The sequence below is a fragment of the Lissotriton helveticus genome, chromosome 2_1 (genome assembly GCF_964261635.1).
Source record: "Lissotriton helveticus chromosome 2_1, aLisHel1.1, whole genome shotgun sequence".
Lineage (NCBI taxonomy): Eukaryota > Metazoa > Chordata > Amphibia > Caudata > Salamandridae > Lissotriton > Lissotriton helveticus.
This window is the reverse complement of record NC_136059.1, coordinates 1366740604-1366756654: the sequence shown is the minus strand read 5'-3', so window position 1 is coordinate 1366756654 and position 16051 is coordinate 1366740604. Positions and strand designations below refer to the sequence as shown.

The following is a 16051-nucleotide window of genomic DNA, read 5'->3' as shown; positions in this document are numbered from 1 at the left end:
TTTTTGGATTATAGTTGTCCGCTTTAGCTTTTTGAATTGTTTTATATTTTTAAACAATATTTACTGCGGTATTTTCATAACATTATGTTACAACTTAATCACAGGTTAACTAATCTAGTGTATATTACAACATACATTTGCGTTCCACTTGTTACAATTATACACGTTCTAGCTGTGTGTTATGTAGTTAGTAACAAGGCATGTCAGCTCTAGGTTACATTTCCCTATTTTCCTGTTACAACCAAACTATATTTACAATTTGCCGCTAGGCATATAAAACCATAAACATCACAAAAACGTAAAGGCATAGCAAGGATGGTCAGCGGTCAATTTAGCAAGTTGTAGTATGTCACTTAGTATTGTTTGGGGTTGTGGTGCAGCAGGTTGTTGCAGAACAATAATTCATTCTGTATGTCAAGCGTATGTCATGTTGGGTGATTGATGGTGTCCTAGGCTTCCCTTCATTATGTGCCCCTCTTATGAGAGCTGATATGTCAGATGCTCCCCCTGTGGATAAATGGCACATGTCACTGAGCTGACTTAATTAGTTACTCCCCCAGTCAGGTATGGCATGCTATGCATTAGATGTTGAGATCGAGGCGGCATTGCTGACTCCAGGTCGTGCAGTCTGGGAGCCCGATTGTGGACAGGATCCCATTCCCTCCTATGCCCAGCCATGGGACCGCAGCCCAGCCAGCAATAGCCCCCATGTTTCCAAATCCCGCTCAGCGTTCTCATCTGATCGGACTATATGTAGTTGTCTCTCCTCCGCCACTCACCATTCCCGCATGTCCGACCACAGCTTTTTGAATTTAAGAGGTGTCATTGTGCCGAGTGTCTGATTGATTCTGAGATGCGGGTGTGGAGGTTGTCGTTATCTTCTGAAGTAGAGTAGTGGATTTAATTGAAGGCCTTGATGAATTTTGATGATGGGATCTTTCTCCGGATTTTAGTCCTGCTGGAGTATTTTTTTATTATATGTCCTTTTGTGTGTGTGATCCATGACCAAAAACAAGGAATTGTTATTGTTTTTTTGATGAACAAATCATATGAAAAGATGAGGTTGACGGTGTTTCGCCCTTGGGCGAATTCTAGGCAGTCTTGTTTTTCCATGCTTGGAGTGCTTTGTTATTACTTGGGCTGTCTACCCACAGACTGAAATCTCCTAGCAAGAGTATTTTTGAGATGTGGATTGGGTTCAAAGAGCTAGATCTAAGACTTTTTTGAGGAATGTTGTTTAGAAGTCTAGTTTTCAGTACATCAGGGTTAGGTTAAATAGTGAGTTGGTGAGTTTGAGCAGGTGAACAAGCTAGCTGTCAAATATTCAAAGGAGAAAGAACTGATGTTTTCGATCTCCTGGCAATCAGTGATTTGTGGTAAATGAAACATAGCCATCCTCGTCTACTGCTAGTTCTATTATTATGGAATATCCTGTAGTTAGCTGAGATTAGGGTGTCTAAGAATATTTTTGCATCAGAAAGCAACTAAATGTGATTCCTAGCATAGCACAGATCTTATACAGGGCCTAGCCTGGTCAGTAAGATTGGGGTGCGAGGGGTGTGAGCCTCAGATTTCCCAACAATCACACTGGCACATAATGTTAAAATACATTATACCACACATGGAGCATGAGAGGGGCTTAAGGTGTAGCGAAATGGGAGAGGAACGCGGATTGGTAGGATTACTAAGTGAGCGATAGCACATTATTTTGTGAAATAACCAGCATTTTTTAGGTCTTTTCAAACAGAGAGAGGGAGAGATTGTCTGTGTGTGTAAAATTTCAGCTGAAACCCAACAGACCTCATTATACCCATCTGAAAGCACCTGTATCCAACTATTTATCACAAAATACATTTATTAGGGAGGTGTAACCCCCCCAAAGCTACGCCCCTGATCTTATTTTCAATTATGTTGCATATTTCTACTGAGTGTCTGTCAGCAGAGTGGGCATTTATGAACCAGTTTTTTAAAGGTATGCACCTCAGTTGCTTGGTTTCAGATGAGTCCAATAAATCCAATAAGAGTACAGATGGTGTTGTAAAAGGCGCTTTGATAGGCAGGATTGCAAAATCGCCTGATAGATTAAAGTGTATGGGGTATGTATGATCTTTGAAGGCCGGATTGGGGGAATTGGGGTGTGTACAGATGGGGACTACAGTTCTCCACATATGCGTTGAGAAGATTGTGATTAGTTCAGTGAGTCAGACGAACAGGCGTTGTTCATTTATAAAATTGTGAAGTCATGGTTACGTTATGTTATATCGTTTTACAGAGCACTTGTGTACCCGAGGGTGTCCTGGCGCTTACCTGAGAAGGCGAGATCTGACAAGGTGGAAGATGTTATATGGTCAATATAACTTAAAAAGCCACGTTTAAAATGCCTTCCTAAAATGTAAAAGACTCTGGGAGATTTTCAGTTTAAATGGAAGGGAATTCCACAGTTTAGTAGTAATTGTTACAAAGCTTTTTCCGCTCCAAAGGGCAGGTCCAAACTTTGGCACCTCTATATTTTTCATGCCTGATGAGCATAAAAACGTGGGGGTGTGTATCAAAGGAAACACTGACAGAGAGCTACTGGTCCGATATTGTGTAGCACTTTAAAGGCAATGCGCAAAGCCTTCAAAACTATTTTTTTTTCATTAGCATCCAGTGCAGTTGGTTCAGTGTCATGGAAGCTGAATGAGATTTGGAGAGGCCAAAAATGAGATGGGCTGCTGTGTTTTGTGTGGTTTGAAGCTTTGATAGCGCTCTTTGCTGTAGTCCAAAGTATAGTCCATTGTAATAGACCAGTTTTGACAAGGCTAGTGCTGACACAGTCAGTTTTTGTAAATTAGCAGGGATATAAGGTAAAACTTTTCTCAGAATCTTCAGAAGAAAGATAACCATGGAAGCTAGTTGATTCATCTGGTTCTCAAAAGAGAGTTTTCTGTCAAAAATGACCCTCAGATTTCTAACGTTTTCCACTGGGGATGGTACCGGGTCCATATCTGATGGCCACCAATCTGGAGACCAAAAACTGGTGTTGTTTCCGTAGAGTAGGACCTCTGTCTTGCCTGAATTTAATCTCTGTCAATGTTTCGCCACCCAACTTCCAATATTTTCTATACAAAGGAAGAACTGGTAGCTGTATGGATTGGGTTTCCAGAAATCCACATCACGATTTGTGTGCCATTTGCATAGGAAACAACTGAAAAGCCAAATGTTCCGACCAATTTAACCAATGGACTTATATACAAATTGAATAGGGTTGGGCTTTGTTATGCCCCCAGGGGAACACCACAAGGAATGTTCCATGATGGGGAGACACATTTTTTTAATTTGATGTATTGTTTCATATCCTCTAGAAAGAAGGTCAGTAAAGATAAGGCTTTGTCTCTGATACCTAGCTCATATAGGCACTTGGTCATAATGCTGTGATTAACAGTATCAAACACCGCAAAGAGGTCAAGAGTATCGGGTGGCATTGTCACCTTTCTCAATGATAGATCTAATACTCTCTGCAGCTACTATGAGAGCTGATTCTGTGTTGTGCTGGCTCCGGAACCCAAACTGTGAGTCGTTTAACGAGCTGTTTTCATTTATAAAAGCAGAGAGTTGCAGATTGAGACCTTTATCCAATATTTTTCCTGGCAGGGACATGCAAGATAGTTCGTAGGATTGGATGTTGGAAGTGTCCTTTTTATATAAGGGGGAGAATCGTTGCTTTTTTCCATGAGATGGGAAAAATACCTGTATAAATAATTACATTAAAAATGAGTGTGCGGTGTGCAGCAATGGTCTCAGTGGCCAGCTGTGACACTTTGGAGGTGTGGGGGAGGGGCATGGGTTGTCTGGGGAGCCTCCCTTGATACTGGAAAATAGGTTCCTGACTTGCTCTTGGGATGGGGGGGGGTAAACTTGGAAAACCAACAGCAAGTGTTGATTTCTGGAAGGGAGCGGTGATTGCTTGACAGTTTAGGTGTATTTGAAGAAAAATGTAAGTACTTTTGATTAAAAGGTTTTGGCTAAAGTATTGCAGACATTTTACCTAACATTAGTCCATTTGTTTTGGACTGTGTTGATAAGATTTTAACTATTTTAATAAGTTATTTGGAAGAGTATTTTGCTGATTAAGTTTTTGATGAGAAATAATCATATTTATTTGCAAAGATCATAACTTTATAAGTTTTATATGTCTGCTTATATATTATTTTGTCCTCCTCGTCGTAGCTAGTCTCCCCATCCGCTCTAACTTGCGGCAAACCTTTTTTTGTTCTTTAAGACTAGAAGAATACCAAGGTTCTGAGGGCCGTTTGCGTTCTCTAGTATAGATGGTCACTGGTGCAAGAATATTTATGGCCCTACATAGCCAAGCATAGTAGTTAACTGCCATTGTATCAGGGTCCGCCAATAGAGTGGGATTGGAGGCAGATAGGGATTTTACTAGGCTACGAGAGTGTATTTTGTGCCAAGGCTTCTTTATGCTAGATGGGGGGGAGAAAGACAGTGGGGCTAGCTCAATAGGTAGGGGGGAGATCAAATAATATGGCATAGTGGTCAGACCATACTAGCGGTAAAGCTTCCTGGAAATGAAGGGAGGGCTGATCTTTAAAAATCCGGCTTTGTGGGAAGCAGCATTTATTATTTGTCAGAGATAGAAAGTTGACATGATATCTATTAATTAAGTTAACCTCTTGGTCGCTGGAATTTTTTATCTGATAATAGAAATCACCAAGGATTGCTAGATTGGTGGTATCGAATCGTGTTTCTAAATAAACTCCTAGAAAATCCAGGAAGTGGGACTTTGTGATAGGTGGCCGATACAAAAGAGTGCCATTGAAAGTGTTTTTTGCATCACGTTTATTCTTAAAAGTTAGCGCTTTGGATTTAAGATTACACGGTAGTGGAGAACATGTAGCCAAGAAGTTACTTCTGGAAATAATGGCGATTCCGCCACCTCTACGATCAATGTGGTCATGTGTAAAAAATTGCATATCATAGAGGGGTGGCTATGACCAAATCAGGTCCTGCCGAAGCATTGAACCATGTTTCTGTTACAAACATTATATCCATATTATGTTGTTCAATAAAATTAAGTTCTTGACCGCTATTTACTAGTGACCTTGCGTTGATGAGGGTGCATTTAATAGAGTGGGCTATAAGCTGCATATTGGAATTGAATTGTTATATGCTATTTTCCTTTGAGTAAAGGTTAGGAGCAAAATGGCAAGTAGGACAGATTACGTCTGTTACCTCCATTACTGGGTGGAGGGTGATGCACGCTGATAGCTTGACTGATGGTTTCATTCATAATAGATTATCCGTGGTATACACTATCCTGTCAGTCAAGTCAAGTAATGAGAGGTTTCTGTGGTCTGCTTGCATTATGACAGAACCTGTATCTTATCAACTGGTTGCGAAATCCCCCATTGAAAGTATTATTTCCTTGCGATTTTATTCTCTTACCTCTTGGTACTCTTTGCATTTCGGTGATTTTTGAGTAAGTTAAAAAATGGAGGCTTCCAGGTTTCTGTGTCCTTTGAATGAAATGGTAAATCAGGTCAAAGTTTCTGTGCCGATAGGAATGATCGATCAAAAGGAGCCCTGGGGGAGAGGCTAGTAGAGACTTGAATTTGCATCTGGCTTTGTGCGCGGTGATTTTGCTTGGGTGGGAAATCTCTCAGAATTTGTGCCAAATTATTGAAAGGGTTAGTGGATCTGCTTGTTCCATTTTGGCCAAGTTATGATGTTCTAAGGAATGCACACAAGGCATGTGAAGGTTGGACTGGAGTAGCGTTGATTCAGAGCTACAGCAGTCTTATACCCGGTTTCTTCTTTTTCCGCCCTAAAGCTGCATAAGTCTTTTTTAAATTTCCCATGTTTGTGTAGCTGTTTTGTGAATTTGGACACGTGTTTTTAAAGTATCCAGATACTGAGTGGTTGCTTTTCACTTTCTCTCGCAAGTCTAGGAAAATTGATGATTAAATAAATCAGCTTTAAGTAAAATTTCTTCTTTCTGTTTATACTGTTAGTTTACTTTCTTTATGTGTGTTTGCAAGACCAGCCTCCTGGATCTGTTGGGCCACTCTGATTTTTCACCATCTATTCCAGGCACTTTCATAGGACTTGGCACATGTCCAGATTTGCAGGTAGTTCACATGTGTTTTCACCTGAGGGTGGCAAGTTTTCATGTGATCTCATACTGAATTAGTTCTGAATGCTGATTTATTTAGGTACCAATGGGATATTATTTAATGATTGTAAACAATTCCCATAGTATCACAGTGATTGTGTTCCTTGTTCAAGGATGCTGTTGGGGGCATTCACTGCCCTGCATTCGGGACTGGGTTTAGTCCTAGATTTATGTTTTATGTTTGAGGTTTTTATTTTTTGAAAGTAAGGGGATTCTAATATGACAGCCATCTAAGGGTGGATTTTGAATGCCTACAAAAGCTTCATGGAGACATTATGTCCCCTTCATCATCTTGGGTCACTTTATCACATTTACAGTAAGAAGGAGGGAATAATTTGCCTAGATAGGATTGTAAGGAAAGAAATGGGTAATATGGGTATATTAGTGGAAAGGGGATACATCCTAAGGGATTCTCTGTACCCCCTGCCTTTTACAAAACCTAGCAGAGCGAAGAAAAGTGTGTTTTTTTTTCTCACATGTTCCATTAATTACCCTGGTCAAGCTAGCACAAAGGGGATGGTATGTAGTAGCTTCTATGTATATAGGCCACAGTCACATACCGTCACCACACCTTGGGACACCAAGGAGAAGTGAAGCGAATGCTAATTAGGATATGCGCTCAAAGCTGGCTCATTTTGAGCACCTAGGTTATCGTAGGTGAGCAAAATTATTTCTGGCACCTTCTACAGTATTTCTTGTACTAACGTTCTTGCTGACTCTCAGATAAAACATAAAACACCCACATTTGAGTTTATAATACAGTCATGTTTTTGGAAGATTGTTACTGTACCTGCAATAACTGATGCAATGGAAAGAGGGTGATTCTGAGAGATCTCAAATCCGTAGTTGTTGAGGAATAGATCTTTGTGTATCACTGTGGTGATTTTCACAGGTGCAGTAAACTGTTGGCTTCCAGACGAGCAATCTGTCACAGAAATTCTACTTCTGAAAGAGAAGAAACACAAATGAAACAGAAGAGGGTTAGTATTTAGCAATATATAGCCATTAATCATGATGGTAGTGCAACGCAGCGGTTATGACACTACCATGAGGCAAACAGCAGGCTTTAGATGCCATCAAGGATGCAGAGTAATCATGGTTAATGCTTGTAAATTCTGCAAATATACTAAGCAGCTTTCCACAGCCTCTAACAGCACTGCAGGAAAATACCACTAAGAGGCTGATTGCGATACGGCCTGTAAAGGCTCCGACCGCAGGGCCACATCGTAATGGGCCACTCGGTTTACTTTCCGACTGCCTCATTATGTTGGAGGCGGTTGGAAAGTAAACCAGCAGGTCTTTCCGGCTGGCTTCCAATGGGTTTGGAGAGCCCGTCCTCTAGTCGAAAGCTGGAAAGTAATCTCAAGGGCGGGTCTTTCTGTCATTGAGAATATGATCATGGTTTCCAACATGGTTTCCATGCTGGCCTGTCTGACACGGCACCCTGACACGGCCCCTTTTGGCGCAAAGCCTCCGGTTGGAGGTTGAGGGGGCACCTATGGTGTCCCCCCTGTTGATCCCTGCACATTGTGGCAGGCACATTGAGGTGCCTGCCCGGGTGCAGGGATGAACTGCACCTCCCTTTCTCAATGGGAGCTTGTGTTACGGCCAGTTTATGGCCGTAACACGAGTTCTCATTGAGAAAAGTTGAATGTGACCGTACAGTGTTCGGTCGCATCGTAACAGGCCGGTCGGGACCGCCGACCAGGTGTCAGTTGGTCCCATGACCGAGTCAGTGTCGGGCGGAAGGAATTCTGTCCGATATCGAAATAAACCCCTAGCTTTCAGTGTATTTACTGGCAATGCCTCCTTGGAACAGGCTTGGAAAAAATATTGGGTAACCCAATTATTTTATTTTTTTGATTATTTTTATTTTATTCAATACATTTATGCATAACATCTTAACACTTTCACAGGTCATTTTTATCATTCACATGCTCTGGTACTCGGAGGCATTAATTGCGTTTAACCCCCCCCCCCTTGTTATGTTTCCAGATCAATTGTTAATTTGGCATTCAGTTACCTACCACTACGACAACAACCTCATCTATTTTCCAGTCAAACATGATCCCCACATTTACAGTCCTCTATATTTAACCCACAACTCCCACACTTAATCCCATTTTCGGGGACAGTCTCGGCTTTGGTAGATTACCTTCTCTGCCGCACAGCACCAGTAGAGGTCTTGCTCCCATTCTCTCACTGTTGGTGGCTGCGGTTTCCCCATGCCCTAGCTATATTCCATTTCGCAACCATATCTGCTAGCATTAGTCATATTTTAGTATATTTTGAACGATTGTCTTCTCCTGTGACGCATAGTATGTGCCAACTGGCTTCCATTGGGACAGCCTGTCCTATAGCCTTGGACACTGTTGCTACAATTGTGTTCCAGTATTGATGCAGCTCAGGGCAGCCCCATATTGTATGAAAAAATATGTCTACTTCCCCACGGTCTCTCACACATACGTTTGAGGTGCATTTGTCCATTGTGTAGCGTTTGGATCTGGTTGTGTAAGATCTATGTATAATTCTGATTTGGATCAATCTGAAACGTACCCTTATAGCTACTTCTCTAGGGCTCTGTGTGACTTCCAACCAGTCTTCCTCTTATAAAATCCCCACCTTTCCCTAAGGACCAGTAGTGGGTCTGGAGCATTGTTCATAATTTTTTTAGAAATGAGTGATGTTGCCTTATCTGGGATTGGGTCTCCTAATATTCTATCTTCTAGCGGGGCTATCTCAGGTATTTGGTCTCCCGTGTGAATGTTTGATCTCATGACTTGTGCCCGCTGTATGTATCTAAATGTTTCCGAGTTGGCATCTGCTATTCTGCCAGTAATTCTTTAAAGTTGATCATTGTTCCCCTTTTCCAGGTGTCACCGAAGTACTCAATGCCCAGTAGGGCCCAAGTGAGAAACCCCTGAAGATCCCTTATCTCCATCAAAAGGTCGCCATCCCACAGGGGAGTGTGTTACTTCAATTTTCCTTCCCAGCCTAGAAATTTGTTTGCTTCTCTCTATAGTCTTATTGTTGTTTGTATATGGATCGGGAGCCCATTAGTCGCTTTTTGGGTGTATGGGGCTTTCAGGTACCCACCTCTGCCCATCTGTGAATGATCTACCCGATAAGCTGGTTGTTCTCGCCCTGCAAATACCCAGTCATTGTACATTAATGCCCTTGAAACAACATTGTCACCGGCCACATTAGACGTCCCGCGTATAGGTAGTACCGCTATTCCGGTGCTCGTATACGCGGATGACGCGGTTTTGCTAGCCCGTACCCCAATGGCCTGCAACATTTATTGAACTCCTTTGGAGACTTTATGTCTTCCTTGGATCTGGTCGTTAATTCCTCCAAATCCCAGGTTATGACTATGGGGCACCAAGTTAAGAAACATAGAACATTCTTTTGTAAAGGGATTGAACTATAAAGAGTAGTGGCATTTACATACCTGGGGGTTTTATTCGATAAAAACTGCTCTTGGGCCCCCCAAAAAACTATCAAAAGGAATGCTCTGACCCGTGCTGGTTCTGCAGTGCTTAACTTGACCCATCACCTAGGAGGAAAACCTTATGAAGCAATCTTAAAAATATATAAAGCTAAATGCATAGCAATAACCACCTATGGTGCTGCTATTTGGGGTTATACCCCAATGACAGAGATACAAAGGGCTGAAAATAAGGTATTTCGATGTCTCCTCTCAGTCCCTCAATCTACTGCCACTTTCGCAGTACACCAGGAATTAGGCATAGGATATGTTGAAGACCTGATAAATCTGGCCCCCCTTATCCAATGGATAAAAATATGGCTTAAACCAGATTTAATCTTAAATCAGCAAATCATGAGGGATTGTGTTTCCCGAGAAAAGGCTAAAAATATCAAATGGCTCTCCTATGTTAAGTCTGAATTCATTAAGCTAGGAAGACCAGAAATTTATGAAAGGCCGGACTCCATTTTGAAAGGAGATATAAATTGGGTCAAAACACACTTCATGTCCTTAAGAACTCAGGAGCGGGAGGCAGAAGGATTGCTGAAACCTTCAGTAAGAGCCCATTCCTTGATTGCTACCCCAGATTCTCTGGAATTATATTTAAAGGTAGTTAATAGACCCTTTCACAGATGGCTATTAACAAGGTTTAGGTTTAACCAAATTCCTTTTCTGTTAGGATCAAACCTGGTCTGGAGCACTGCTGATAAGGACTTACCCTGTGATTGCGATAATTGCTCTACCCAGGATACTACTCACTTTATGTTTTTTTGTAAACACTATTCAGTAATAAGGAAAAAATACATTATTCCATTACTTAAGGGTACGGGGTTACGCCAAGTTAAACCTGCTCTAATGTTTCTCCAATTGTTGCATAATGTTTGGGTCATTTTTAATATTGGGAGCTACTTGGTGGCAGCTGTTAGACTGAAAAAGTTAAGACCCATAAATAACATGGAATTATGATGTCCCATGCCCTACTATAGATCATTGTATTCTGGTTATGCATTTTTGCACCTTTTGTTGCTAAGTAAATCATGCGTGGCATTTGGCTTTTAAATTTTATGAATATTACCCATTTTATATAGTATTCACCCATCGACTGTATGTACTTATCTTGTATTTTTATACTGTGTCCTTTTATGATTTTAATTTAATCGAATAAAGTGTATTGAATCTGAGTGTCACTAGTTGTTTAGCCAAGTAGTATTTACGAATATCTGGGAGCGCCAGTCCACCGCCGTAAGTCCCTCTCTGCAACTTATTTAGCGCAATCCGGGGACTACTTCCATCCCATAGCAGTAGCCGTATCTCAGAGTTGATCTTTTGAAAATAATCTGTTGATACCTTATAAGGGTGTTTTGCAGGACATACAGTAAGCGAGGCAGCAACATCATTTTGAAAATTGCAGCCCTTCCTATCAGTGAAAGTGGCAATTTGCGCCATTGCGCCACATCATTCCGTAGTTGATCAAGCTGGGAAGCTAGATTCACATCTCTAAACTCCTCTTCTGTTTGTGTTATCGATATTCCCAGATATTTAAATTTAGATGTAATTAATAACTCTTTTGCTATGGTTGTCAACACTGGCTTTTCGCCAGTCAGTGCAAATACGAGCAACTTTCCCCGATTTATTTGATAACCTGAATAGCTGCCAAATTACTGAAATATGTGGAGTGCTTGGTGTATAGTGGGGCGTGGCCTGGTGACATATAGGAGGATGTCATCCACATATAGTGAGATTCTTTCCTCCCATTCTTCCCCAATCGGGATACCTCTTATCAATGGATCAGCCCTGACTCATGCTGCCAAGGGTTTCAGTGCAAGTGCAAACAGCATGGGCGACAGCGGGCACTCGTCTCGTACCCTTGAATAGTCCCACCCTCCTTGACACAGCACCATTAACCTGTACTCTGGCTACGGGATCTGTGTATAATAGTTGTATCCAAGCACAGCACTTTGGGCCAAAGCCCAGTCGCTCAAGCACCGCAAACATGTTATGCCATTCTATGTGATAAACGCCATATGGGCATCGAGTGACAACAACACCGAGTTCTAAACTTGTTGGGCTTTGACTGCTTGTTGTTCACCATGGAGGCGCTGTAGGTTTAGTCCGGTACTCCTCTTGGGCATAAAGCCCGATTGATCTGGGTGTTTCAATCCCGTTATTACTTTGGTAAGTCTAGTTGCAATGATCTTGGCCAGGACCAGAGAAATTTGCCTATATGAGGCACAATCTTCTACAGGCTTTCCCTGTTTGGAAATAACTATGATCGTCTCTGGTCTTCCGATAGACTACCTATTTTTAGCGACTCCTCAATCATGTGTAGCATATGTGGCGCCACTAAACTTGCCAACCCTTTATATTGTTCTATCGGTATATCGTTCGGTCCTGCCGCCTTACCTGATTGCAACGCTCCTATTGCCCCACAAACCTCCTCCTCCGAGATATCTATTTCCAGGTCTTCCTGGAGTGCCTGCGTTAGAGTAGGGAGGCACATGTCAGCTAGAAGCTCCACACACTCTGTTTTAGTGTGGGTTGTCAAGGGTCAATATAGTTGCTCATAGTAGGCTGCAAATGCCTCTGTTATGGTCTCTCCAGTGGTGCAGCTATCTCCACTCGTGTTATTAACCCTCAATACCCAGTTCCTCTCTCTGTCCCTCTTTTCGAGCCATGATAATAGTTTAGTTACCTTGTCCCCTATTTCGTATATTCTCCGCTGGGTTGCCCTCGCATAGTCCCTGGCTTTTCCCTTCCGCCATATCACGTAGCTCTTGTTGCTTTAGCCTCAGTGTATGAGCCAGTCGTGGGTCTGGTTTTGTAATGGTTGCTAATTTCTTTTCTAATTGCACTAGTTCCCCTTCTAGGGCTTCATACTGCAATTTCCTTTCCTTCTTTTCTCCTCCTGCCAGCGCCTGCATTTGTCCCCGTATTACTGTTTTAAAGGCCTCCCAGATCACTACCGGTGAGTCCTCTGATCCCAGGTTGTCTTGAAAGTAGTGAACCGTTCACGTATCTTGTCTGTTATCTGTTTGTTCTTAAGAAGTCAGGGGACACTGCGGGGTGGCGGGGCATTTGTTTTGGTAGGGCCCATTATCACCTCTATTGGTGAGTGGTTGGATAAGCCATGTGCCTTGTGTAATACTATACAGAAGGACCCCGCCATTACTGACTGTATCAGTAAGTAATCCAATCGCAAGTATCCCCGGTGCGGGGCTGAATAAAACGTGTATTGTCTGGTCTGTGGGTTGTGCTCGTGCAGATATCAGTCAACCCCATTGCCTCCACAAATGTCTTTAGGGTGTCAGTCCCTACTACTCCCTTCGTATGTGATATTTTGTCCATCTCGGCGTCTATTACTGCGTTTAAGTCACTGCCCAATACTAACACCCCGCCAGGCAGCTGCAATAGCAATGAGCTCAGCTCAGGCAGTGTGATCGAATGCATCTTTGGCGGTAAGTACACCCAGCATAAAGTAATAACCCGGCCCTCCCATACTCCGGAGAGTGCGACATATCTACCCAGTTTGTCCTGTCATATTTGTTGAAACACAAATTGCAACATCTTTTTGACCAGTATCCCCACACTGCTAGATCCGGACGTGAACCCCGCATGGGCCTGAAGCTTATATCCAAATCTGTCCATTGTCTAGCAAAGTGTTACCCATCAAGTGTGTCTCTTGCAACATAACTACATCTGGTGCATGTCTTCGAATATGCTGTAGCACCATGGTTTGCTTAATTTTGTTGCTTAGGCCATTAACATTCCAGGTCATGATCGAGAGATCACGTTTAACTGGTTTGTGTGTTGTTTGTGGCACTTGGCCTTGCCTGTCAAGGGTGGTCATTATCTTCTTTGCCATTATTCAGTTTCCTGTTCCATATATAACCCGGTCTCTCAGGTGTCGGTGTACGCGTTTTGTTTGCCACTTCGATTCCCTTTTCCCTTTCCCCGGTACGTATTGTGAATATGTATTGAATATACTGTAATATTAACATATCATTTTAAAACCCCAACCAAAATAAATCACCCCTCACTGCTACTCTGCACTACAGCCTTTTAACTACCCACCTTCCCAATTTGCAGAGCGCCTGTTGCCCCATAACTAAACTAATGAACTTTGGGCAGGTGTTAGCCTATGCTAGCCTGCAGTAATCGACCCACCTCCCCCCAAATTCAAGCTGCTTTACATCTGATTTTGGTATACTTGGTACTCTTATCCAGTTCGTATCTTCTCTGCAAGTCTTGGTGCGGCACGCCTCAGTGTTAAGTGTTTGTTTTATATTCCCACAAGTTTGTCCCTTCTTTCTTCCCTGCCGTAAGGTCTTGGGTCTCAACTTGTGTTGTTCCTGGGCCCTTTATGGCCATTCTTGTTGAGTGTGTCTCCCGAATTGTCTCATTTTTTAAGTTGATCGTGTGTTGCTGTCTGCTGGATAGGGCCCCCTCTGAGTTGATCATCTGATCCATTCCCACTCTCTATAGCCATGTCTGCCTGAACCGTCTTACACCGCAGTCCACCTGCTACTCGCCATCCGTCCAGCCACTCCCACACCTCTTCCGGTGTTGCGAACCTCCAGACATTACCCTCTGCCACCACTCTGAGAAATACACTTTCTTGAATATTGAATGCAATTTTATCATATTTTAACATGTTTGTTGAATGTTATACATTTCAAATATTTTCAGGGGTCAGCTCGTACAAATAAGAGTGCAGCCCTTTACCTAAGTTGCTGTTAGAATTTGGGGAGTTGGGGGAATAAATGGCTCAGTCTGGCTTTTTTCAAGTGGGAGCTGATCTTAGAACCACATGCACTTTATTGCCAATTCACCAAGAAACCAACACAGAGACCTCATTGATGTGCAAACTCAGAAAGGGGGTGCAGTCACAGAGTCATGGAAAGCAGAGTCTCTGGCTCTCAACTTAAACTTGTTTTAAACTCTGCAGCAAAGGATTTGGCAACAAGAACAAATATGATAGTAAATCTGTTCTAGTTTAATTGATTGCAAAGACAGCATTTTAAAATATCTCATGTGGTTAAGGCACCCTCTGCAGAGATCTATGTGTACGCAGGATACCTTAGGGGATATTAGTAATGGTCATATAACTCTGGTGGTTAGTGCAGTTGCTGAAGAGATATGTCTAGTTCCAGTTTTAACTCATACTGCTGCATGGAGGGTTAATGCATCTCCTATAAAGCACATCCTGTAACATGCAAATCAATTTTTTTAGATAGGTATGTGGGTTACTACTTTTGACACATATCCTTTAAGTCTTGCAGTGCATAAATTGCAATTCTAATGTAGCACAGTGAGCTATATACCAGCGTCAACAAGTCTCTTGCTGAACTGGAATTGCAGTGGGCGGCGTTAGGTTTTCTACTAGCTAAACGCTCCATTGCGATGAGATGGGGCCCCCAAGAAAAGCCGCTGGTGGTGGGCTGGATGGCTGATATGGACCGTTGCATGATTGCTGAAAAGACGGTTTACAAAATAAGAGGCAAGATCAGAAAAGGATCTCTGAAAGAGTTTCACCACAAATGTCCTAGGATCAGACCCCTCCATTCCTTCCGGTATACCAAATAGGCGGAGGTTTTGCCTTCGAGCCCGATTTTCCAAATCCTCCACCTTGTCCTCTAGCTTGGTAACTCTTAGAGTATTTTGTTTAGCAGTTGCTGAGGTCTTATTAACATCTCCTTCTACTTCTACAATACGTTGTTTAATATCTTCGATCTCTTTTGTCGCGCCTCCCAAGCCTTGGCAGATGATACTCATTGTTTCTTGCATCTTAGTGTTGTCTTCTCTGAGTTGCAGATACTGTTGTTGAATCTCCGCTCTTTGCTCTATGAGAGTCTGCATTATTGATTCCATGAACATCTTTGTTGGATCTGAAGCCTGATGAGTATTAAGGAGACTAGAAGGACTGGAAGGGTTGGTGGAGTTAGTAGAATTATGAGGTTCCTGTGGGACCATTGGTTGGAAATTTATTTCAGATAGCAATCCAGAACTTGTGGGTGTATCTTGGGTCTGACTAAGAGAGTCCTCTGATCTCACCTCTGTGTCCTTTTCTCCATGACTATTGCCTATATTCTCAATAGAGGTTTCTATGATCGGTATCTGTGTTTTTTTCAATTTAGATATTATAGGCTGATTTTTCTCATTTAGTTGAGCTGAACTGAGGGTGACATAGTCAGGGTCTTGGTCAATGGATTCTAATATCTCAATATTATGTTCAATGGGAGTTGAAACATTGTTGTCAATTAGAGTAGACGAAGGGATTGTACCTGTTGCGAGTACCCCAGATGCAAGCACTGAGTCGGTCATGGCTAAGACTGAATATTGTGGAGTCTCTTGGTTAATAGGGGCATCACCTTGAGTATGTTCGTTAGTAATAT

The 16051-nt window shown here is 42.3% G+C and overlaps 1 protein-coding gene across 2 annotated transcripts in view; it reads right to left on the bottom strand.

The window, feature by feature from the left end:
• FRMPD1 (FERM and PDZ domain containing 1) overlaps positions 1-16051 on the bottom strand; it is a 1188014-nt gene that overhangs the window by 567686 nt on the left and 604277 nt on the right. For both annotated transcript variants that reach the window (XM_078676303.1, XM_078676304.1), the window contains exon 3: positions 6963-7117. In XM_078676303.1, the coding sequence (XP_078532429.1) occupies positions 6963-7117 (155 nt within the window). The remainder of the gene's footprint in view (positions 1-6962; positions 7118-16051) is intronic.